Here is a 25,462-nt window from a genome sequence, read left to right as displayed (position 1 = left end):
AGCCTCAGGCAACAGGCCCGCCTATGGGTGGAAGAGGCCCAAGGCAGGAAGACACATTCCTGACCATAAAAAATACAAGCCATCTAGGTGGGGCTGTGACTGGAGGAAGTGAGAAATATTTTGTAATGACGGTATAGGGGACAGTGACTTGGTAAGACCACATTTTTGAGAAGAATGAGTGTGCAGAGTGATTTTCACATGACTCTAGATCATTTGGGCTAGATTCCTCTGAAATGTTCCACTGTTCTTGGTTACTCCTCCCTCCCTTGGTCTTCCCAGTGCTATGTTCAAAATTTGTAAAACAACCAATCATGTATAACCGCGCGAAAATGCCTACCTTTCCCCACCCCATGCTATAAAAGACCCCTTAGCCCGCCATTTGAGGCCAAACCTTGCTCTTGGAGCTAGAGAGCTTGTGGTTTGACCGCCGGCTAACTTCCCTAATAAAGCCTCTGCTGATTGCATCCAGGTATGGTTTCTTGTGATCTTTGGGTGGTCGTGATCTCCTGAGACTTGAGGAAGGGTCTCCCGAGTATGGGGATCTTCACCACCACCTTCTCCTCATCTCCTGGCAATGAAGGGATTTTTTTTTTCAGTTGTGTGTGTGTGTGTGTGTGTGTGTGTGTATATGCATGTCTTATTGTTTTTACTCTTGGACGAAAATCCCATTGGCTGTAGAGACTGATACCGGAAGCCATTCTTTTAGGAATTGCAACACTATATACCACTGTTCTCGCTTCCATAAAGCCAACTTGGAATAATCTTCATTCTTCTGTGTTGTTCGCCCTGCTGCTTGTGGATTCCTTCGAGGATCTCATTAACCTGGAAGGCTCCTGGCCACCGTTGCTTCACGCATTTCTCCTGTCCTGTTTTGCTTAGATTCCTGTCTATTATAATTCTTGTGACTTGGTGTCATAGACCTTTCCTGTCCCCATGTTTTTGAATTCTAGTATTTCCCTTTCGTTGGGACAGTCTTACTAACACAGCCCAGTTTAGACTGGAGTACAGATTACAGGTGTCAGCCATCATGGCCAGGCTAATCCATCCTTACGGTTTCCACCTCTCTACTGACATTACCCATCTGGTCCTGCACATTGTGTAACGTTCCTGTCGCCTCTTACAGAAAATCACAGATGTTATAAATTGCCTGTCTGGCAAAATAAACATACATGTCATACCTGAGCATGAGTACCACGATTGCTTTGTCTCTTTAGATTTGGCCATTTCTTGTCTTTTGCTAAGGCTTATTTGTTGTGGAAAACTGGGCTTTGGGGGCCTGTGTCAATCTTACTGGGGAGTGGGCTATATCTTACTGTAGCTGTAAATACCAGGGAAACCAAATTCTTCCCGGGTCCTTGCCTGGGGCCTGGGAATTTTGCCTCTCCCAAGAGAAAGCCTATGTCTTGCAGGTTAGTGTGTGTGTGTGTAAGGGCAGGGTGTGCCATCCACTTTAGTGCAGATTGGTGAACTTATGAGATGTAGGAGTGTGAGCTGAGGCATTCTGAAATGATCACTCTTTAAGCTGCCCCATCCTCCCAACTCCTTCCCATGGCTCTGGTTCTGTCTCCTGTGGTATTCCTAACCTGTTCCCTTGATGCCTTCTGTGTTGTTTATAGTGGATTCTCCTGAGCTGAGGGGCAAGAGCCTTCACATTGGTGTGCAGTCTTATGAGGAGTGAGGAAGGGGTTTCCAGTAGCTCTCTTCCCCCTCTGCCTATGGCCATGGGGATTTTTTTGCTTGGATCCCAAGGTCCTGTTAAAGCCTGCTAGCAGCCCTGCCAGCAAAGGCCAAGTGTCTCTCACTCTATAGCCCACACCTGGCCTTATCAGATGCTACTAAAGTGCCTCTCCATGGTATCTGGCTGCAACTGCTTTGGGAAGTTTGAGGTTCTCTGGATAAGTCTGGGTTCAATCTCCAAAAGTGTCACTATCGGTGCCTGGCCATTTTCTGTCGGGAGGATGCTATTGGTGATCTTCGAGCTCTTGCCTGGCACAGCTGAAGGCACAACAACGTCTTGACCAGGGTTTCTACCAGTGGAAATATAAGTAAATATTAGTTTCAACAATGAAGCTGCATTCTTGCCTTGTATAGAGTTTGGGTGACTGGAAGAAGGGCCCTAGGGTACTTTATTTTCTCACACAGTTGCTCCTGAAGGAGACTGTTTCTGAGGAATGAACAGTTCATGCTGATATGGGTGAGACTTGACAACAGGCTAAACATGGGCACTGTTAGGAAATAACAGAAAACCTTGACTAACTGGGGCAACCCACAGTAACTGGAAGTGGGCTGGAAACATTAGGTTGTGGCCAGAGAGCGTTTGGCCTGAAGTGGTTGTTTTCTGTGGTCAGCATGGAACCCCTAGAAGATTCTGCAAAAGATAACATCAAACGTGTGAACAAGGACCCAGAAAAACCACTCACAACCCAAAAGGGTGTGGGGCTGGCAGCATCAGACTCAAAACTTGCTATCGGAATGGAGGAGAAACTGAGGAAAGCTATCTTAACTTGCTTTAATTATTGGGGACAGTAATGGCACTGAACTCTGACCCTTTTGTCTCAGCCTCCCGAGTGCTAGGCATGTACCACCATAGCTGCTAGGCCACAATGTCTTATTACAATGGGGTCAGTGAGTTCACAGACTAAGTCCAGCGCTCTGGCTTGTTATATGTATGAATTGTCTTGTGACATAACCAGGGCTCGCCTACAGACTAGGGGTTGGTAGTTAGATCTGACATGCCCATGCTAAGGTTAGAGGTGAAACCCAGGCAAGACCCTTGAGGGGGACACACAATAGAACACACAGGAAGTCAAGAGCAAAGTCAGAACAAGAGGCAAAGAAATAAAGACAAAGCTACCTGTTCTTCCTCTAACTTGTGCCTGCCTTCTAGGGACTACTCAGAACCACAGATCCATTGTTGGGAGCAACCTTGCTTACACATTAATGGCCTAAGTCAGCCATATGTGCCTACTGACACAAAGTCTTGGCCTCTGTATACTAACCCTGTAACAGATAGCTATAGATCCTGTAGACAGGTGGCCTTGGTGGGAAAGTGCTAGCTTAAGATAAGAACAAATGAACAACAGATCTTACGGACAGGTACATAGTGACCTATTCCACCCTGCTTCTTCTGTGAACTCTTCACCCAGCCAATATCTTGTTCCTGAGAACACCTGCACTCTCCAGAAACAAAGAAAACCCTATGTCATCTCCCTCCCCACATCCTGCTTCTATGTGTATATAACCCCGTGTGGAAAAATTAAAATTTGAAAGCTTGATCAGACTTCCAGACTTGCTGTCCATTTCTTGCATGCCCTTGTCCCCCATTCTCTTTCAGGTGGTCCCTGGTCCCAGTCCACCGCCCTGCAGCCCAGGGCAATCCATGGTGACAGAACTGCTAGCTACACACAGTAGGCATGAGAAACCTACTAGTCAGCACCAACATGTTTCTTTTTTAATGGTGGGATGAGTTGTAGGCCACATTTCCTATTTGCTAAGTGTCTATATGTATGAGCTGATGCCTGGCTCTTGGAATCCAGTGGGGGTAATCTGCCAGAGTCATAGTGAAAGCCGAGTTTAGTGTATGAAGGTAGCACTGCTTCAGCCATAGCTGCTAATGGTTCGTCCTGCCATCTCTAAATACTCGATAAGTAGAGGCATGAGCATCCTTAGATCTCTGTATTTACCTGTGTGCGTTCTCTCTATGTGCACGTACAAAGCACAGTCACCATGGTTCATACTTGGTTTCCAGTCGCCAGTTTCTGAATCTATACAGCTACTGCTTATAGGAAATGCCTAGAAAGTGTCTTCTACAGTACAGAAACTTCAACAAGTCTGTGAACTCTAACTTTATTAACACAGGGTGTCTTACCAGACACACTGCCTTAAAATAAATAAAATCCCAGTATCATTAACACCACACAAACACAGTTTGACAGGGCACAATACAAAGTTGATTGTTTATGATGTCTGACTTGCATTCACTAGAAGTCCAAGAAAGACTAGGTCAATCCCTCAGTAATTACCTTGCATCAGGAGGAAAGCAGACATAATTATGTTGTGGATTCTGGAACAATGATTTGAGAAAATTCAGCTTTGAGAAGAGTAAGGTATCTCACAAATCAGATCACACGCCAGCAGATTACACTGCGGGACTTGATCAAAAACAAAGTGGCTGAAAAAGGCTTCATTCCCCCTTTCCCCACACTACAACAATTTCTATTTTTGGCATGAGTTATTAACCTTTTCAATCAGGAGGAAAATGTGCTCTGCAAACTCCCGGATGGCTCCCCGGCCACCGTTGCATTTGCAGATATAACCCACGGCCTTCTGGGCCCCGGAGCAGGCGTCGGCAGGGACGGCGCTCAGGCCCACTCTCTTCAGGCACTCCTCATCAGACACCTCATTTCCTGTGAGCAAGACAGAAGCTGTTCAACACGAGACAGAATGTTCCAGCAAAACGATGCAAAGCACAACCGTTACGTCTGCAGGCACACTAACAATCACACAGAACAAAGCAACACTTTAAGTACAAGTGAGAATGGGGCACGCCCTTTACCTACTGTGTATATTGTAAGGACCAGAAATTCTGTACTTGAATTACAAATAATAGCCTTGCTATCATTTGAAAAATCAAATACATGCAAGGGTCCAAGCTATCCTATGTAGTAATCATCAGCTTTACATTATTTAATCACTATTCCTCTCTATGCCCTGTTAGTTTTCTTAGCAATAGAGTATGGAAGACTCCCAAAAAGATTCTGCCTCTGCCTCAAGAGTGCTGAAATTAAAGGTGTGGGTCACCACATGCTGGCCCTTATTCCCAAACCTTTAAGCACTTATAGCTAATAAAAATATGGTTGTCAAACTCATACAATAAATAGTAATTCCTTAAAATGATTTAATAACTGATTATGGTCAAATGTCACCAACCATCTAAGCACTTGTCGTTGTGTGTAGGCACACATGTGCTCGGAGGCTGGGGTCAGTGTCAGATGTCTCTCAGTCAATATATTACTCATGCACTTATCATGTGTGTGCACATGGACAGGGGACAACTTGTGGGAGCTGGTTCTCTCCTTCTACCACATGGGTCCAGGGTTGAACTTAAGTTATCAAGCTCTGTAGCAAGTGCCTTTATCCACTGGGCCATCTTGCTGGCTCTTCAGACTCAGGTCTGAGGCCACCTCTCCAAGCTCTTCTGAACTGTCTTTTCATTCTGAGATTTTAAAATCCAGGAGCCCACACATTGCATTCGTTACTACAAGTTCCTCTCCTCCCGTACCCCAGGAGCCCAGGGTGCATTTGCTAATCCAAGTCCTCCTCCTTCCAACTACAGCAACTCTCTGGCTTCTGTCATACACCACGTGTAGGAAGGCTGTTATGTCATACACCACGTGTAGGAAGGCTGTTATGTCATACACCACGTGTAGGAAGGCTGTTATGTCATACACCACGTGTAGGAAGGCTGCCACACTGCAAGCACTAGAATAAACACTATTACATTAACAAACTCCACCCTCCCCTGCCCGTCTTGTCCAACACCTTTTAGAAGAAATACCCGCGGCCAAGAGTGAGACAGTCACCATTCTGGATTGACTACCAGCTAGCACTGAGAAAATGTCGCCTCCCAAGTTCTTGGTGTCCATCCACAGAAATGTTTCACTGTAACTCAAGGTACTACACTGATGGTTTCCACTGAAAAGTAACACCAGTATTACTCTTCAGAATCCTAAATTTAAATTTTTCTTATGAGAGTTATTGAGATGCAAACTTGAACCTACAACCCTCCTGCTGCTTTTGCATGCTGGGCCTGTGGGCACACACCACCATGCTCAGCACAGCACTAATGCTGTTATACATTTATATTATGTGTATGAGCGCTTTACCTGCATGTATGTCTCTGCACCATGTGTATACAGTACCTCTGGAGGCCTGAAGAGGGCGCTGGGTCCCCTGGATTGCAGTTACAGCTGGTTGTGAACTGCTATGTGTGTGCTGGAAATCAAACTTGGGTTCTCTGAGAATAGCCAGTGCTCTTAAGCAGTGAACCATTTTTCTAGGCCTGGAATGTATTTTTATACATTTATGTGCCTTTTTGAAACAGCACTTACATCCTGAAGTAAACATTTAGGAACTATTCTCTACTTCCTAACCTTGTTTTGTATGTGTGTTGAGGGGGTGTTCAAGCCATACATATTCCCCACAGCAACATTTTCTTAAATGCAAGCAAATGCTACCATTCAGGATGATTGTCACTACTCCTTTGTCAATGCCTTCTGAAGTCCGATTCTCAGCCTATGTCTACATAGATGACACAGTTCCTATATGATGTGCATTCTGAAGTCTGATTCTCAGCCTATGTCTACATAGATGACCCAGTTCCTATATGATGTGCAGCCTTCTGTTTTTCTCTCTAATGTTGGTTTAGTTCGCTCTTTGATTATGAATATGCAAAGTCAGCCATATGGAAGCTTCCTTGAGCCGCATGAATAATGAGTACAGCAGGGATCCCATGTATCACATGGGTGGTGCTTTCTGTAACAAATGTGCTATGAAATTGTTCTCTGTCCTGGGCTGCAAAGCTATTCCAACACCTCAAGAACACAGGCTGTGCGAGCTTTCTTGAGGCTGGTGTCATCTGTCTTTGTCTACTTCATACATGATCTGTATGTAGTCACTGTGCACCTTACAACTTGCTCGACTCAATCCTTACAGTGCTGACGTCATCAGGTTGCAGCTTATAGGCTGATGCTATGGTCCTAGCAACTAGTTCCACTTGTGTGCACACAGTAGGGATCAGCTAAGCACATCTGCTTAGCATTAACCTGAAACTCTCACACAGCTCAGCACACGCCAATGAACAGATGTCAGCACAGTCCTTAACGGCTGGCTATCTAGTGTTCACTTGTATGCACGCTGCTTGTGCAGGATAGTAGGTCAGCTTGTTTTCTCTCCATCAGTGGCACATTCCTTCCATTTCTTCCTTAAAATTTGTAGGTTAAAAAGCAAATAGTAAAAAATGTTGTTATCAGAAACTGCTGGTCCTTTGCCTAGATTGTAACAGCTCTAAGGCATCATACTCCTGACACTTCCAGCTTACTGACATGGTGACAGTGTGACACCACAGTTATGTGTGGGAGAAACTCCACTAGACAGTTCTGACATCCTGTCACGGTAGGCTTCAGAACAGCTGCCTCAATGGCTACCTATCTGTGTGTGGGTGGTGGCACTGGTGAGCATGTGCCATGGCTCTCCTGTAGAGGTTAAAGAGCTGAAGGTTAAATAACTTTCAAAGGCCATCTCTCTCTTTTTACCAGATGTATCCTGGGGAGTGACCTCTGGTTACCACACATAGCAGTGACTGCCATTACCACCAGCCTTCTCACTGGCCCAGACTATTCTAATGTCATACTCTGGTGTGCAGCTTAAGAGATCTCTACTTCCCTACAGTCACTTAGGAGCTTTCCTTTCTGGTTATTTCTGACAGGACAAGCAGATCCTCAGATGACCCACCGAGATAGGCCACTTCCTTCCAGCACAGGCCCATCTCCTTCCTCCACTCATCCACGATGGCCAGCTTGTCTGACACACTGACTTCTGTTTTACAGTCCAGCTTTAAGGCGGAGAGCGTCTGCTTGGAGCAGGCCCTTTCTGAGATGAGCCTTACCTGGAAAAGAAGTGGGGCTGTTAGGAAGAGAGGGAGACAGACAGGCTTGGCAGCAAATCAAGCTGTGAAGAGTCAAGTCACAAATGAGTGGTCCCCCTCACCCCCTGAAGGGCCAGTTGGGAAAATCAGCTGTGAAACAAAGCTGGCTTCACTTCCAAGGCCTATCAGGACAGCACACCAGCTGTGGCCGGTGACATACAGCCTGCTCCCTGTCAGTCACCTGCTCAGAGCATCCCGTACTGAACATTTCTAGTGACTGCAATTACGTTTTGCTTCCCAGACTGTGGACTGAACCCCAGGGATCATGCACACATGCTGAGCAGTGTTTATCTCTGAGTGACAGCCCAGCCTCCTTTCCATGTTTTACCTGAGACACAGCACTGCTGACTTAGTCAGTCCTGGAACTCATCATCCCTAGTAGCTGGGGTGTCAGGTCTATGTCACTAGGCCCAGCTTAACCTTCATTTTAAGAAAAATATACTTATACATTGCATTATTGTGCATTAATAACTCCACCCACACGGATAAACCAGACTTTAAAGTCTACATGCTGCTTGCCCGTTTCTAGTTGCCAACACTATGTAAAAAAATTTTCCTTGTTTAAGGTTCTACAGAAAATGAAGAAATGTGTTTAAAATACGACTAAGTATGAAATATTAATTGCTGAAAACAAGTCCAATTTCATCTTTCAAGTGTCTAGAGTTCTCTAGGAATACACCAAGCAATACTTCAAAAACTTTATGTAAATAGTGAATTTTAAATCTCTTAATTACTAGAATGTTCTTTGACTCTGAATCAGAATCTTGTAGGTATTACTGTATTAAGAAAGCACATACCTCAATACCACTTTTCTTTAATAAGCTTATGCCAATAGCATCTTTTACATCATAAGATATTATTTCTTTTTGGTCTCCTGATACATAAATGTGGCCATTGGTGAGACATCCATCAATATTACAAACCAAAAGCTTTATCTCCTTCAGCTTCTCTTTTCCAAAATAGCCAAATCTAAAAGAAACCGAGATAGAGATGTGAGCACAAACCCGACAGTCCTAGGGCGCTCCCCGGCCACAGGCGGCAGTGCCGTGGTCACTCAGACACTCCTCGTCAGTTCACTGCATACTGCAGACAGAGCGAGAGAGCCTATAAGCAGCGCTCCCCGGCCACAGGCGGCAGTGCCGTGGTCACTCAGACACTCCTCGTCAGTTCACTGCATACTGCAGACGGAGCGAGAGAGCCTATAAGCAGCACTCCCCGGCCACAGGCGGCAGTGCCGTGGTCACTCAGACACTCCTCGTCAGTTCATTGCATACTGCAGACGGAGCGAGAGAGCCTATAAGTAGCACTGCTCAGCCAGACTGCAGCCCCCAGGTTAGCGTGAGTCATTGCAACTGTGCCATATACACACCTCCCATTCAAAGAAACGGAGCACAGACTGTCTCAAATCAATGTCCAGAAGGCCAATTAAATGTGCTGAAGAGACCTGGGCTTTGGTCCCAGCGGTCTCATGCTTTTCCCTTCCTTTACCTCAGAACTCTTTGCTCTGCAATCGGCCAGTCGATGTCCACATCTATGTCCACACTGTGCTCGGCTCGCATTTCATAATATGCCATCTTTCCACCCTAAAAACAACAGAGATGCTACGTGTTATTCTGATATTCACTTATGGATATGCAGCTTGGACTTGGGTTTACACTGAGAAAACAAAGACTCTAGTAAACCAGCAACACACCCCAAATGATTCTTCTGAAAAGAAACTTCAAGCCAAACAAAGGAGTTTTGAGCTCTGTCTACCGTGCAGGTTCCCTGCGTTCCTTTAAATAGATCTGATTTAAGGTGAAGGGGCAGAAAGGACATCCTGCCTCCAGCTTTCTAGGACCCTGACATATGCCGCTCTTCCTCTGCCAGATGACAAGTTTCCTACTGTCCCCTGACAGCAGCACCTGGGCTTTCAGGTCTTGGTCCCTGGCCAGGGTTGGACTAGCCACCGACAGCACCACTGCACAGACTGTCCCAGGTCCCTGGGTGCACAGTGCATGTCTAGGCTGAGGCAGATTCTAGGGTACAGGGTGAGAAAAGAATGCTGCCTCTGTTTCAACAACCAGATCAATTACTGGGAAACTTAACTTTTAAAAACTGTTTTCACCCTAGGTCCTCTGCATACTCTTATAGTTGTGTGGCTTGGTCTTTATGAGGGATTCCCAACACTGAGAGTGGGCTGTCTCTGGTACTTTTGGCAGCTTTTGGGACCCTTTCCCTCCTACTGGGTTGCCTTGTCCATCCTTGAAATGAGGTATGCACCTAATCTTATCATAGGTTGCTATGACACGTTTGGTAGTATCCCTGGAAGGCCTGTTCTTCTCTGAAGGAAAATAGAGAAGTGGATCTGGGGAAAAGGGGAGAGGGAAGAGAAGAGGGAAGGTGGGACAGGGGAGAACTGGGAGGAGAGGAGAGGAGACTGCAGTCGGGATGTAATACATGAGAGAATGAAAATTAAAACCTGTTTTCACAATCTTGTTACAGTAAGAAACACAATTTTTATCTACACATTAGAGAAGGGCTAGACCACAGGTGTCCTTAGAAAAGAACTAGGGATTGTGTGTGTGTATGTGTGTGTATGTGTGTGTGTGTGTGTATGTGTGTGTGTGTATGTGTGTGTGTATGTGTGTGTGTGTGTGTATGTGTGTGTGTGTGGTGTGTGTGTGTGTGTGTATGTGTGTGTGTATGTGTGTGTGTGTGTGTATGTGTGTGTATGTGTGTGTGTGTGTATGTATGTGTGTGTGTATGTGTGAGCATGTGTGTGTGTGTGTGTGTTCTAGCCTTCCTTAACTCTAGAATGAAAATGAATGGTCAAATTTCTGTTTGCCTATGTACTGGCCTAAAGACTAGGAAAAAAAATTCTTTGTTCTCAGAACATAAGTCACAGGAGAAATTTTAGAGTAAAGAGGTTTTTCTTTAGGTGTTGGCAACCGAAACTAGTCTTCTGCTTGTCCAGAAGGTGGACCACCACTAAACTAGCATTCACTGCATGATATTCCTGTGTATGGATACACACATGTATGCATACATGAACATGTGCTCACACACATGTGAAGGCCTTAGAGTGCACTGAGAATCTCCCGCAATCACTTTCCACCTTCTCACTGGGACAGACCACCCTAGCTAGCCAACATGGCCAGGGGAAGCCAGGTTGCCTTTATGCACTGGGATTATAGGCAGGACCATGTCCCCCAGGCACGTAGTGGCTTCTGAGGATCTAAACTTCAGTCTTTACAGTTCTGTGCAAGTGCTTTACCCAGAGCCATTTCCCCTGCTCCCCCTGCCCCCCACTCCTTCTATCCATGCTACCCAATCTGGTTCCTACCCCCTTTTTTGTAAAATAAGGGCCCATCTCAATTTTGGCAGTATTGTTTCTGTCCTGAATTATTTCATTTTTAAAAGTTTATTTATTTTCACGTACACAGAATGTTTTGTTTGCATTCATGTCTGTGCACAAGAAGGGCAGAAGAGGGTACTGAATCTGCTGGAAGTGGAGTCACCAATGACTCTAAGCTGCCATGTGAGTGCTGGGACTTGAACCTGGCTCCTCTGGAAGAGGGGGCAGTGCTCCTAAGTCCCCACAGCCCCTCTTGTTTCATTCCCAGAGCCTCAGCTGTTCCTGCTGTACAGTGGGGTAGGGATGAGTATACTCCTCGACAACTGTCAGTCTGCTGTAGGTAACCCACATAGTGTTTCCCAAGCCCCCATAGGAAAGCTTGTCATCTATAGGGGAAATGAACCAATTTCCAAGTATACTCTGTAGCCATGCAGGCTCTAAGACTGAGACTGCCAATCCTCTTAAGAATGAGAGCAGCAAGTGAGCACACAAAACCATCCAGCCAAGGTGACCCAGAGAGAGACCTGGCCTTCAAGCAAACCAGGTGGGTCGAGGCTCTCTCAGATCTGCTGAACTGGTTGTTTCCTGTTTGTAATGCGGTTGCAATGATTTAATCACACAGCACAATCTAATTGTAACCGTACATGGACCACATACTACTGAGGCGGCTAATGCAAACACAGGATGCCAGCAGCTCTCAGCCCTCACTCCAGTTTTATCTCAGTGTTCAACTGAACAGATTCCACAGACGGTTACAGGGAATCCCAAAGATCTTCGTGGGGGAAATGCTGCAGGACAGCACCTCAAGTCAGCCTGCTTCTCCTCAGGAAACAGGACAACCAAGCTTCTCCCAGAGCTCCAGAGCACAACACACAAGGGTTGAAGAGTGTTATAAAATGAATATACAAACCTGTAAGTAACCCATCTCTATCAAATGCCTTTTAGCAAAATAAAATGAGCCGTTCTCATATAACTCTCCATCCCAGTCTTGTCGACGAGGCCGTTTAGCTGGATTCAAGTTCAGAGGCTCAGTCACTTCACGAACTAAAAGCAAAAGCTACAGTAGTCTACATTACTTCGAACAGACACTATTCACTTAGTAACTTTAAAACACAAATAAAATCCCCTCAGAATGCAGACATCTGTATCTAGATAAACAAAAGGCATTACTGTAAAGGGACAACTGCTATCGCTCCTAATGATTCGTCTCTCCCTTTAAACACTCAGTATCAGGAAGGTCTTTCACGAAGGAGGTCAGAGACTCGGGGTTAAGGGATGTGTACAGGTTCTGTGGTTTTGGAGGACATGCACCAACCTTTAAACAGTCCCCAAGGATTTGGACTGCCATCAATATTCTGCACTAACCTCCTTAGTCTGTGTCTCATTGTCTCCAGATGCAGAAATACAGTGTATGCATTTATCTAACATGGGTAGAAAGTGCTTCCATTAAGGACTTTCCCATTAAATCACTGAAGCTTTTTGGCTTTTTTTTCTGGTGAGAGTTTCATGTAACCCAGGCTGGCCTCAAATTCCCTACTTAGCTGAATATGACTTTAAACTTCTGATGTTCCTGGTTCCATAGTGCTGGGATAACCTGACAGCCATGTGCCACCATGCCCAGGATTACACAGTGCTGAGATGTGAACTCAAAGCCTTATGTATGCACACATTGTGTGTTGACAGGCAGCTAACAATCCAGGGATTCAACAAGATGGGCCAGGACAGGTCCTCTCCTGGAGTGTGAGGATGGTGAGCAAGCTCATACTTGGCCGAAACAGAGAGATTGTGTTGAGCGAGGACCTGAGGAATAATTCTAACTGATGGATGTGGGCTACAGACTGTCAGGCATAGGAAACACAACTAGAACACTAGTTCTTCCTACCACCAAGTTCCTGTGCAGGGGATAGGCTGGAAGACTGGGCAAGAGTCTTACAGGACCATGGGACTGGCACCTTCTGTCCTTTCCTTACAATGCCATGTGCTGGTGTCTTCCTGTCCTTGTAGCACCATGTATTGACATCTCCTGTCCTTATAGAACTATATGCTAACATCTCTGCCCTGCCTATGGTAGCTGAGTGGGAGCCAACTCTACCTACAAACCTTCCTGTACTGTGCACCCACACTGGGCAGCGCAGCAGACTGGAACTATAGTCTAATGAATCTAGTACAACTGCATCACAATCATCCGCCCCTCATTCCTGTGTCTCACAGAGAAGGTATGTGCTCTCTGAAGGGAAATGTGGACTCCAATGTTTATGGCAAGTGCCTGACACATCATGAGACACTCAGAGAAGCAGAAATATGAAAGCTACACATTCAAGAGGATGAATGGTAGGAGATATGACTCAGAGAAAGGAACAAAAATGCTAGAATTGGCATCAAGAACTTTCCAATAATTGCCATAAATATGCTAAAGACATAAAAAAAAGAGCTTAAAATGGATACACATGGAAATTTCAACACAGAATGGATTGAACTCAGGTATACAGACTAGGAAAAACCAACCATTCAACAGCTAAGCTGGCTGAAGAGATAGTTAATAAACTCTAACACACACCAGCTAGGATTGATTGGTGGCACAAAACTGAGCAGAGAAATAAAGAGAGCAGAGCTAACAGAGAAATATCAGAAACTAAAAACTAACTTAGTATGGATTCCAGAAAGAGGACAGAGAAAACGTGCAGAAAAACATCACAGGACTAGTACACACTAGCAATAGTTTCTAGCCTACTGCAAGGGAACTACGAACAGCAGAGCCACACCATGCCGTGGAGAAGAGAAACCAGACTTTTAAGAGCAGTTGAGAGAAGACACGGTAGACTTGGAGAAATCAATGATCATGGAGATGGTGGCTGGTTATCACTAAGAAAAGCATAGAAGACAGAAGGCCTCTTCATGCTGCTGCTTCAGAAGAAATGTCAGAAGAAAGCAATTATCATGTCGTATATATAAGATTATTAACCTTATATTGTGATCCCTAATTCTATCTTAAGCCAGCCAACTTCTCCCAGGATTCCCTTCTCTCTGTCTACCAAGAGCTGGACCTACAGAAGGCTGTCATGCCTAACCACCTTTTACACATTTTGGGGATCAGGATCACATGCTATGGTGAACGCCTTACTTGCCAAGACATCTCTGCATTCCCCTGCAATATGTATCTCTACTTTTAAGGGACATTTGACTTGGCATGGTCGGCACTTCCAGCATCAGTGCTGCTAGGACCACCATGTTGGATGGCACATCGACTGTAACAAGTGTAGAAAATGTCACAGAAAACCTGTGGTGTCCTGATTACACAGAAGCTATGATTTTTATAAACAAGGAACATAATAAAGCGCCAGCCTGGTTTAGATGCCACCCACCAGCAGTATTCTGCTTCCCAGGGGCTCCAAAGAGTCACAGCACATGAAGAGATGAGAGAGCTGTTCCCAGCACTCACTCTGAGTGTTGTGAGGTATTTACTCAGTCACTTCCAGCTTCGTTCAGATGTATGGTGATACTTAGGGACCTGCCATCTCTTTACCTGAAATATTTGCTGAGTTATTGAACTAGCACATCACCCCAACACTGACTTGAACTTCAGGATATCCCTGGGGAGGGTTTGGTGTGATCTGTCTGGAGTTCCCCAAACAGGCCAAGAACAAAGTTTCTGCTCTGAAAACTGCCATGTCTGCTTCACAAGCTAACAGAAACACAGGCTAGAATGTCTGAAGAGTGGGAGATGGACTGCTTTGGTTTTTACCATTTTGCTTTATAACAAGACCACACTGGACTATCCTGTCCTGTTGGCTGCAGCTGTGCACCAAGCACTCTTACCGCTCCTTAGCTCTCTCTCTGCTAACAGCATTTACTCTAACAAAGCAAAGCCAAGCCTGACCTTTAGTAAAATGAGTTGGTTACCTCCTTTCTGAATTTCACTCCATCGAAACTGATGGCGCCTCACAACGGAGAAGACAGAGTCATATCCCTCTTCTCGGATCATTTCTGCAACTTTCTGGAGGTCAGTGGGATGTAAACATGGAGATGTAGCTTGGATATTCCCCACAATGTCAACCTCTAAAGACAACACAAAGGGAAGGTGTCAAGTACCATTCTGGTGATCACGCAGCACTGAGATCTTAGGAAATGCTCACACAGGCTTGTGCTGGTACCATCTGAATTGAGTAGTCAAAGTTCATACCATTGTGATAATTCAGGAATTCTACGATGGCATCTAGTGAGGTAGAGCTGTCTTTGGACGTTTCAGAACTTCTTCGATGAACCTGTGCACCAAACTGTTTGGCCACATTCTCAATTTCATCATGGTCTGTTGAAACCCACACACTGTTTGGACAGTAAAAAGAAAGTTAAATAATCAAGTCACCAAAAGAAACTGCCAACAGTAAGGCAGAGCTCCGCACCAATGCACACACTTGGCGTTGAAAAAGTGTTTGCCCAAGTACTGCAATATTAATCTAGGCATTGTGGTATGTGCCTGGACCCTCAAGGCTCAGGAAGCAGGATGGGGTGATGTTCCTGAGTCCCAGGCCAGATAGTACCACATACAGAGACCTTGTTTCAAAACCCTTAAAACAAAACAAACAAAAACAGAGATCCAAAACAATGCAAATAAAAAAAAAGCAACACAAAAAATGTTATTTAGGTTTAAAATTCTAATTCTAAAACTAGGAAAAATGAACTCAGTATTTGTATGATAGCCACAGACTAAGTTAGGAAATCACTAGAAGTCATATCTAAAGCAAGCTAAAGGTGATATGCCAATTTAAACCCAAAATATCATAAACATGACACTAATATGTGTGTAAAAGTCCACTGGACTTGGCTTAACTGAAATAGTCTTAAGCTTAGAAGAAAGTGAATATCCAGATTTAGGTTCACGTGACCAGAAAATCCAACTTTATGTTAGAAACAGAGGGTATGTGGACACCTGAGCACTCACCACTGATGCCAGAGACCAAGACTGTACTGGTTGGGGAATGCCTACCTCTAAGCATTGCATCTCAGCTGCCTACTGCACTCTGTACACCTGAGACAGAGAGCAAAGTACTTCTCTGTGGGGACAAACTAGTCTCTACTGAAGTTCTCTTTTCTGAACCTTCACAAGCTCCCACTTCTGGAACTAGAAGACATAAATGCTACTTGGACCGCAATGCTTTAGTAATGATAGAATGCAGATATTTCAAGATTTGGACTCTGTCGTACACACATACTTTTTTTGTTTAGTCCAATTCATTCAGCATTTACTGAGAGAAAAAGAATATACACACCCTATTCCAAGATCACTTAAGAAATTGAAAACTTCTACTCACTAGATTCCATTTATTAAGTTCATGTATTCCCTTCAGCATTTGTAGAAAGAGGATTTAAGGGCGGGGAAGATGATTCTGTGATGAGTGTACTTGCTAGCTGATCTGAGTGCAAACCTTTAGTCCCCATGGAAAAAGCCTGACATGGCTGCAAGGTGTACCTATAACCAAGAATTCTGATAGACACAAACAGGAGGTTTGACTGGTGTCTGCCAGCCTAGCTCTAACCTCAGTGAGAAACCCTGCCTTTTGGAATAAGGTGGAGAGTGATATAGCAGGACACAGTTGACACCCTCCTGTGGTCCACCCCCCACATATCACACACACACACACACATACATACACACACACACACACACACACACACACACACACACACACACACACACAGCTCACCACCACCACCTACATAAGGACACATAATTGAGGATTTAAATGTAAGGATAAAAAGTCAATAAGCTCCCATCTCCTTTGTTTTTGTTTTTTTCCACAAAGGAAGCCTGGTACACAAGATGGTTACATGGCCAAGTCTCCCAGTGCTGACTCATGTCATATGGTGCAAGCAAATGTGCCCATGATTTCTTTTGTGCTGTAAATGGTTTGGTGACAGATTCCAACACCCCCCCCCCCAACACTGATGTTAATGAAACAACTGAGTTGAGTTTTGAAAATGCAAGTGAAGGGAAGGATAAGGAGAACACAGAAATATGAAGGAGAGTGAAGGCACACGTCTCCTGGCATTTACTCTACAGCTCACAGACTGGGTGAGGATTCTCCAGTGGAGGTTTCAGGGATTGGCTTGAAATGTTTGCAAGATAAATCAAAAAGTTTGTCAGCTTGACTCCCATTCCTTCCTTCTCTCATTCCTTCATCCCTGAAATGTTTGCTGGGGTCTATCTGTCCCAGGCTCTATTCTGGACCCTGGGGTATGACAGGTGATGCAAGACAATCTGTTTCCTCACACTCTTGCCTTTCAGTAGAGACAGGCCCATACAAGGCGGTAATCCCTGGAAGCAGTCAGAGAGACATGAGAATCAATTCAGTACCCATGCTCCTTCTAATGCCTGACGTTCGCCCACACCCTTTATAGTCCTTGTTGTGACATGTGACAACACACTTTACACACGGGATCAGACCTTTCTTTGGTTGAGGGCCGTTGGATGGAATGGGTCAGTGAAAGTATGACAGAATGAACAAACCTAAAAACAACTCCAGGAAGTAAATGTCAGTGGCTTTAATCTGGACTGAACTCATGCTCCACCTGACTCAACACACACAGTATCAGCCATGGTGCCTGTGACAGTTATTTTGAACCACAAAGTGTCATTTCAGGGATGACGGCAGAACACAGACCCCTTACAAATCATAAACCTGAAGGCTTAGAAATGAAGCTAAAACGTACGCGCTGGTCACCGCTCTGCTACACAGGAATCAAAAGATCAGCTTGCTCTCACATTTGTTCTAGCGAACGTGCTCGCCAGCCAGCCTTTGGACTGCTGACTGCCTCAGGAGAGGTTAGGAACCTGGGAAAGTTCTGTCGACGCCTATCATGTACAAGCTGAAAACTCTGCCCCCCACCCCCACCGGTCCTCCTGAACAAAAGAATCTCAGTCTCTGGTCCTGATAAACAGGCCACCGTACTCTTCTACCATCTCCTCCTAACCTAAGTGTTTGCTTAAGGAAGGCAATCAAGAGCTGCAGGCAGGGAGGATGCTGCAAAGTCCTCCAGGGGTCTTACAAAGCCAGTTCAATCCCAATGTACACATTTTAATTGGGGATCTAAGATACACTGTTTACCACACTGAGTAGGACAGTGTTTCCTCCTCAGACTGTGTAATGTTCTACTGGTGGACGGCCACATTCCTTCATTCATATACCGCCATGACCACGTTTATAACATACAGGCTCAGAACTGAGAAATTACAACAGAGACCATCTGGCCTGCAAAACTGGCAATATATACTGTGTGGTCCTGTCTAGAAAAAGTCTGCTGAAAGCTGCAAGGCAGAATAAACACACATTTCCATCAAACGTCCGAAGTCAAAGGAAAGGCACCTTTAAGATTACTAATTCTTCATTTATAAGCAAGGGAGCCGTGGTCCATGAGAAGACAGACTGTTCTAAGAGCATCTGATACAAGGAAACACTGCCCATTAACATCAGGGCTGAGCAATGTGCCTTGCCTGTACACGGAGATGTTGGGGTACAAAGGGGCGATGGTGTCGTGACTACCATATGGTGAGGCTGTGGTCTACACCCTGACCACCCCACAATGCTGGCTCCAAACTGGGGCACAAAGCAGCAGCACAGGACTACTTTTCAGAGTGGGTCAGCAGAGACTGAGGGAAGCACTGCTGGTCCCATCTCTCACTGAATTAATCCTGACAGGTCCTCACAGAGGGCATCCAGAGCAGCTGACACCAGAGATAGAGTGAGATCCATCGGACAGGTTCCAGGTAGAGCTGGGCAGCTCGAGCTGCTGGCCCGAGGAGGGGTTTACTCCTCCTAGTCGCTGTTATTGCTACAGGTACTACAGGCAGCTCAAAGAAACACAAGACCAGCAAGGGCTCACATCCTCCGCTGATGGAGGACTGCTACAGAGACGCCGATGCTACAGAGACGCCGATGCTACAGAGACGCCGATGCTACAGAGACGCCGATGCTACAGAGACGCCGATGCTACAGAGACGCCGATGCTACAGAGACGCCGATGCTACAGAGACGCCGATGCTACAGAGACGCCGATGCTACAGAGACGCCGATGCTACAGAGACGCCGATGCACGCATCACTCTTAGTGGGATGTTGTGTAGGTGAACGTACATTTATTTTTTTACTTTATGTATGTGGTATGCAGGGATGAGGGGCACACAAATGCCTGTGTGTGGAGGAGTCTGTTCTGTCCTTCTACTACATGGATTCCAGGGATCAAATTCAGATTCTTGGGCTTGGTAGCAAGGGTATTTATCTGCTGCGCTATTTCCCCAGTTCCCCCTCACCCCCAGGAACATTTCAATAAATGAACCAGGAATTTCCTAGCAAAATCACCAACATCTACTATTCACTACTTGCTGTTCTTCTCGACTGATGATGTCTTCTCCTTTGGTAATTGTTCTTTAGCCTTCCTCACGACGCTTCAGTGAGGGCTGTCAGCGGATTCAAGAAGTGGGGATGACCAAGCTAATGCAGGACTCGTTTTCTACTTAACACAGTGACTGGCTTGGGGATGAGTCAGGGATGCCGTGGAGTCTGATGAGGTGAGGATTTTAAAACACAAAGGTGATCAAACCTGACTGTACCTGGAAAGACACAGGTGCTGCAAGCAAACAAACCCAGACACTAACAACTACAAAGGGCACACCGTCCTCCACAGCCACTGCAATAAGGAAGAAACTAGGTTCCAACATCCTGAAATCAGAAACCGGAAGCATTTTTAAAGACTGAGGAGGAAAGGGAGAGGCACCAAGAGGTGTTCAAACAGTCAGCCCACACAGGGAACCATCTGGATGTATGAGAGGATGAGAAACAAGTGCCTATCATGACTAGGGACAAAAAAGCAAGTTCAAGCGCAAGGTGCCCACTGTGGCTTATTTTCCCATAGGGGCCGAGGTGACAGAAGTTACACTGCAGAAGGTCCACAGTTCACCTGAACAGGGAAGGCACATGTCTGTACAGTCCTATCATGGAGGAGAGAGTTTCTATGACTGAAAACTTCTTAAGCTCACTCTGTAAGAGAGGGCTTAGGGGTCTCTGAGCCCATCATGACTTCCCTGGAACAGTCTGTTCTATTGGAGGTACTGCGACTTCTTAGGTGGGTATGTCATGAGAAGGGGCCCAAATTAAGGACACGGTCTTAAGTTGACAAAGACTATGGTCATGTTTGTATGTAGAGGCAGATGGATCTCATAACACTCTGCTTGATATCAGAAAGGGACAGCCTATCCTGAAACAAGAAATTGAAGATTCTCGTGACAGAGCATACCATCTTGTGCACTTTCAATAACGGACCTCATCTGATACCACACATATAAATGTGTTCTGCATGTTGCTAAGCTGTGGTAGTTGTGGTGATAATACACCAAACAACCTAAGAAAAGATTTCTTTTGACTAACTTTCTGAGGACTTTCCATACTTGCTTGGCTCAAACACTGTGGCCTGTGGTGGGGCAGAGTATCATGCTGAACAAAGCACAGTGCAGCAGAGATGCCCACCTCATGGCAGCCAGGAAGCACAGAGACAGAGAGGAGCTTACACAACACAGCCCCTGGAATGGAATAGCAAGTGTGTCTTTCACCCTTCTTTGCCACACTCCCCAAAAAATTAACCAATAAGGGCAGCCTTGTCTGTGAAGGGTAAGGGAAGCTGTCAGGAAGACAGCAGTCACATCACCTCCTATCAGGAAGACAGCCAGCCACAACACCTCCTGTCAGGAAGACAGCAGTCACATCACCTCCTGTCAGAAAGACAGCCAATCATATCACCTCCTGTCAGGAAGACAGCCAGTCACATCACCTCCTGTCAGAAAGACAGCCAATCATATCACCTCCTGTCAGGAAGACAGCCAGTCATATCATCTCCTGTCAGGAAGACAGCCAATCATATCACCTCCTGTCAGGAAGACAGCCAGTCATATCACCTCCTGTCAGGAAGACAGCCAATCATATCACCTCCTGTCAGGAAGACAACCAGCAGTCACATCACCTCCTATCAGGAAGACAGGCAGTCACATCACCTCCTGTCAGGAAGACAGCCAGCAGTCACATCACCTCCTGTCAGAAAGACAGCCAGCAGTCACATCACCTCCTGTCAGAAAGACAGCCAGCAGTCACATCACCTCCTGTCAGAAAGACAGCCAGCAGTCATATCACCTCCTGTCAGAAAGACAGCCAGCAGTCACATCACCTCCTGTCAGAAAGACAGCCAGCAGTCACATCACCTCCATCAGTCACTTTTCTTCAGGTTACAAGGATCAGGAATACCTGCTGACACCCGGGTGTCAGAACATCAAGAGAGTAGATAACCAAGAAACAGAGGACCACCCAGTGTCCATGTGACTAGAGCTAAAGCCAACTCCTCAGAAGCCCCACATGAGCTTTAAGCGCCACCTCCAGAGAGACGGGACAGGGGTGACATCTTCCACCTGCTGGCTCGTGTCCCATCAGCCGTACTCTTCCTATCAGTGCCTGTGGCTTTAGAGAGGACATGGGGCTGCACCTGTCATGGTTCTCTCTGGGCTGGCTCCTGCTGCTCTAACGCATGGCTCAAGACAGCAGCAGCGTCAGTCACACAGCAGACATATAGTAGATAGACAGCATTTGCTGAATAAAAGGTTCATCCTTTGTTCTTAAGCCTGATTAGTCTATGTAAAGACTTACCCTTTGTGTATGTGGTGTGCATTTGTGAGTGCATGCATGAACGCCTCGGTACATGTGTGGAGGTCAGAAAGCAACCTCAGGGACGGCTCCTCACCTGCCACCTTGTTTAAGACAGGGTCTCTCTTCGTTGGTCACTGGGTACACCAAGCTGGCTGGCCCATGAGTTTCCCGACCGTCCTTCCTCCACCTCCTGTCTTGCTGTAGCTACAGACACACTAGTTCCTCACTTGGACTGTATGTGGGTTCAGGGAATGAGATCTTAGTTCCTCAGGCTTACAAGGCAAGCATTCTGTCCACTGAGCCATCTCCTCCACCAATTACACTTCCCCTTTAAAAGACTGTAGAGTGTGAATGTGTCCATGAGAGTGCAAGGGCACGTGGAGACCAGAAAAGGATATCCAGTCTCCTTGTGCTGGAGTTACAGGCAGTTGTGAGCTATCCAACAACGATGCTGAGAACGGAACTTGGGTCCTCTGGAAGAACAGTACAGGCTCTCGAGCGCTGGGCCATTTTTCCAGTTCTACCACTCTGAAAGTCATTTCCAGACATGGATTTCTCAATCTATGGTCAGTATGACTTTGAACTCTCTTCCCTTCACAGATGCTGAGATTTTACTTTGTCCTTGTGGCCTATACATAATTAACTTCTCACTCCTTTGCAGTTTGCATTCTGAAAGGTTTAAAAACACAAAACCAAACAAAAACCAAATGTGAGCTCTATAAGGGTTAGAACTGTGCCTGGATCATCTTGCTAGTTCCTTGCATGTGTAAGGCAAAAAAGTGGGGCTCAAGAAATGTTAACTGAGCTGAACCGAATCCCCGATATTCCCCTATCTCTCCTTAGCACACTTCCTAGTACGTGTTATTTTCAGAAGCCAGCTGTTTCTTTGGCTCCACCCAGAACTTCCTTTGGGTCAAAACACAAAGAAAACTAATACATTTATACCTTTTGCTATCCCATTTTTAAACAATGTTGGTTGGGTGAAAAAGTCTTGCTTTCATAATATGAGGACTTAATAGTCTTCAGAATCAATCATCTTAAAAAACCAAACCATCAAAAGGCAGCAATAAATTCAAGCAGAATTTGGTTGCAGCTAGCATTGGCATTTAAATCCATTGCTGGCAAAGGATTTTATCTCCCTCCTTTGATGAATGGCATCAACTTGTAACTCCTGATCAATCTGGTGGAGGCAGAGAGGATGCAAAGATAAAACTGCCGTTAGTGAGGCCGAAGTTCAGGAGGTAGGCTAAACCCATTCACACCCATAAAACAGTCACACCTCGTACACACACGTAGAGAACATTTCCTCTTTGTGCTGACTCACAGCCTCACAGCCAGAGACTCTTTTTTTTTTTTTTTTTTTTTTTTTCCCCAAAGGGGAGGGAAGACTCTCTAAGCTGGAGAGCCCCAACTCCGGACTCCATTCATGCATCTGCTGCCTCCCGGGCCTTGGAGCGCCCGGCAGTCAGTGCAGCCCAGAGGTGACAGGCGCACGTCAACAGGGGCGGCCCAGGGTCAGGCCTGGGGACCCCGACCCTTTGACCCGGGGCCCCGCTCCCGCACATGCGCACCTCTGGAAGACCCCCGCGTCCAGGGCGGCGCGCAGGACCCAGCCAATGAGCGGAACCCCCGCCAGGCGCTTGATGTTCTTCAGTGGGATGCCTTTGCTGCCGCCGCGGGCCAGCACCAGCGCTGCCAGGTGGGGCGGCTTCTCTAGGCCGCGCCCCGCGCCCCGGCTGCGCTGCAGCTTCGGGGGCCGGCCCCGGGACGGCCGTCCGCGCGGGGCGGGCCCCGACGTGGCGGCCCCCTTCTCCAGCGCGTCCATCTTCCTCCCACGCCGCCGCCCCAACGACTCCACATCCGGGAGCTCGGCCCCGCCGACTCCACTCGGTACCGCCCTCTTGCTGTGCCAGCCGCAGGCCACGCCCACGGCTTGGTCAGCCCCGGGACACGCTGGGAGTTGTAGTTCACCGCTCCATCACCCTGCAGTGGGGCCGGCCAGGTGAGCTCAGAGGAGCCACTAGCTGAGCGGCACTTCGTGCAGTGCTCAATTATGTCCGGAGATTTCTAAAATAAACGAGAATTAGTCCTCCTCCACTCATATCCCCAGTCTTTTTCCATCCTCCCATTTCTCCCTCCCCTTATGCCTTCCTCTAGTTCTTTTCCCCTTCTTTCTCTCCTTTCTTCTCCTTCTCCAACCACTCCCCATCCCCATCAATATGTTGAGTAACTTCAGGTCATGAGAACCTGAGTCGGGTTGTACTGGGCAATAGCCCCTAGCCATAAAGAATTACTTAGTCCCAGCCTAATTATTCCACAAACAATATTTCGGGCTCTCAAACAGTACTAGTGTGTGTGTGTGTGTGTGTGTGTGTGTGCACGCGTGAGCATCAACAGAAAACTTGGGACCCCTCGATGTTGCAATAAATCAGTCTCAATCTGTGGGGATCAAGTCTGTCTTCTCTACCTCACTTTTCTTACAGTTACCATCATCCTCTGCTTTGCTCTCCAACTCGGGTTAGCCTTGAACTCACTATATGACCTTGAGCTCACTATATACCTCAGAGTTGCCAGGAACTCATGACCTAACTCAGGGTGGCCTGGAACTGGAAGCAATCTGGCTGAGCCCTCACTGCCAGGGAATGAATGAATGAATGAATGAATGAACTAAAGACCTTCCCCATTTGGAAACTGAGGCTCTTAGTGCATACTATGGAGTGCCTACGCATGGATCAATTTTATGTTTTAACGTTTATATATTAAACATTCTTTCTTTTATACTCCTGATTCATCTCCTTCTCCAAGAAATTGCCCCATTTTAATGTCCTACAGGTGCCTCGAACTCAACATTTTTAGCCATCATCCCCGTCTCCCATGGACTTGGCATTCTCTGCTAATTCAGCCCACAGTGTTACTTTCCGCTGGTGTGTCAGCTTTATTAATCTCTTCCAGTGTAGTGCATACCTGTTCCCTTCTAAGGAAACTTTAAAAAAAAATTGTCTGATAAAATATATTCCTCTGAGAAACTGCTGCCTCTCACCAGTGGGGTGGGGTGTAAACACATATTCTTTGCATGGTAACAGTGTGTGACTAAAGTTGGCCCTTGAATACACCCTATCTTCCTGAACACAGCTACATTGTGGACCTCTTTCCAGACAAGAGTGAGAACAAAAGATCCTTTTCTTGTTGAGTCTTTGTATGTTAAAGGACTGTGTAAGTCTGAAACCTGGGGCTATAGGGGTGGCGAGATTTGGTATTCTGAAAGAGCCAGGGGTATACACTCACTCTGAAGAAAGCTAGCCCAAGATATGCAGACAGGAGAGACGACGCCCCCTGGTGGCATCCTTTCAACCAAAAAGGGAGCTAATGTTGACAGTATTGGACACTTTTACCAAATCCTTTCTAAAGTGACCCCAAGTTGGATTCTTCTGTTCTTTACCTATCAGGCGTAGAGATACAGTGACTGGAACAGTACTTGACAGAAACATTGTAGTCACATGAAGCTAATTCAAACTCAAAGCTTGAAGGGGAAGCTCTTTGTTGATGTAGCCTTGAGCTGAAGACAGCTGCTGGTCCCATTTCCCACAGTGCCAAGTGAAAGGGAGCTACCTTTGTTCCTTTGCCCCCATGTTGGGGCCAGGGAGCTGGGAAGAGAGGTGTGCTATCTACAAGAAGGTCACACAGTTGTTTGCGTCAATGCTCACTTGCTCGGCTCTTGCTGATCCTGGCCACAGAGCAG

The 25,462-nt window shown here is 46.2% G+C and overlaps 1 protein-coding gene across 1 annotated transcript; it reads right to left on the bottom strand.

Annotated features, from left to right (window-relative positions):
* Positions 1 to 3,830: 3,830 nt before the first annotated feature.
* Positions 3,831 to 23,626, bottom strand: Cmas (cytidine monophosphate N-acetylneuraminic acid synthetase). Its single transcript, XM_034512036.2, has 8 exons — positions 23,295 to 23,626; positions 15,223 to 15,365; positions 14,943 to 15,098; positions 11,953 to 12,086; positions 9,194 to 9,288; positions 8,503 to 8,674; positions 7,513 to 7,666; positions 3,831 to 4,406 (listed from the first exon to the last, which is right to left on the bottom strand). Exons 1-8 carry the CDS (start codon positions 23,546 to 23,548, stop codon positions 4,216 to 4,218), a joined length of 1,299 nt encoding a protein of 432 aa, XP_034367927.1. The 5' UTR covers positions 23,549 to 23,626; the 3' UTR covers positions 3,831 to 4,215.
* Positions 23,627 to 25,462: the final 1,836 nt, after the last annotated feature.

This window comes from Arvicanthis niloticus, chromosome 9, assembly GCF_011762505.2.
Source record: "Arvicanthis niloticus isolate mArvNil1 chromosome 9, mArvNil1.pat.X, whole genome shotgun sequence".
NCBI classification, from domain to species: Eukaryota; Metazoa; Chordata; class Mammalia; order Rodentia; family Muridae; genus Arvicanthis; species Arvicanthis niloticus.
Note: the sequence above shows the minus strand (reverse complement) of the source record. Positions and strands in the feature narration are given on the sequence as shown.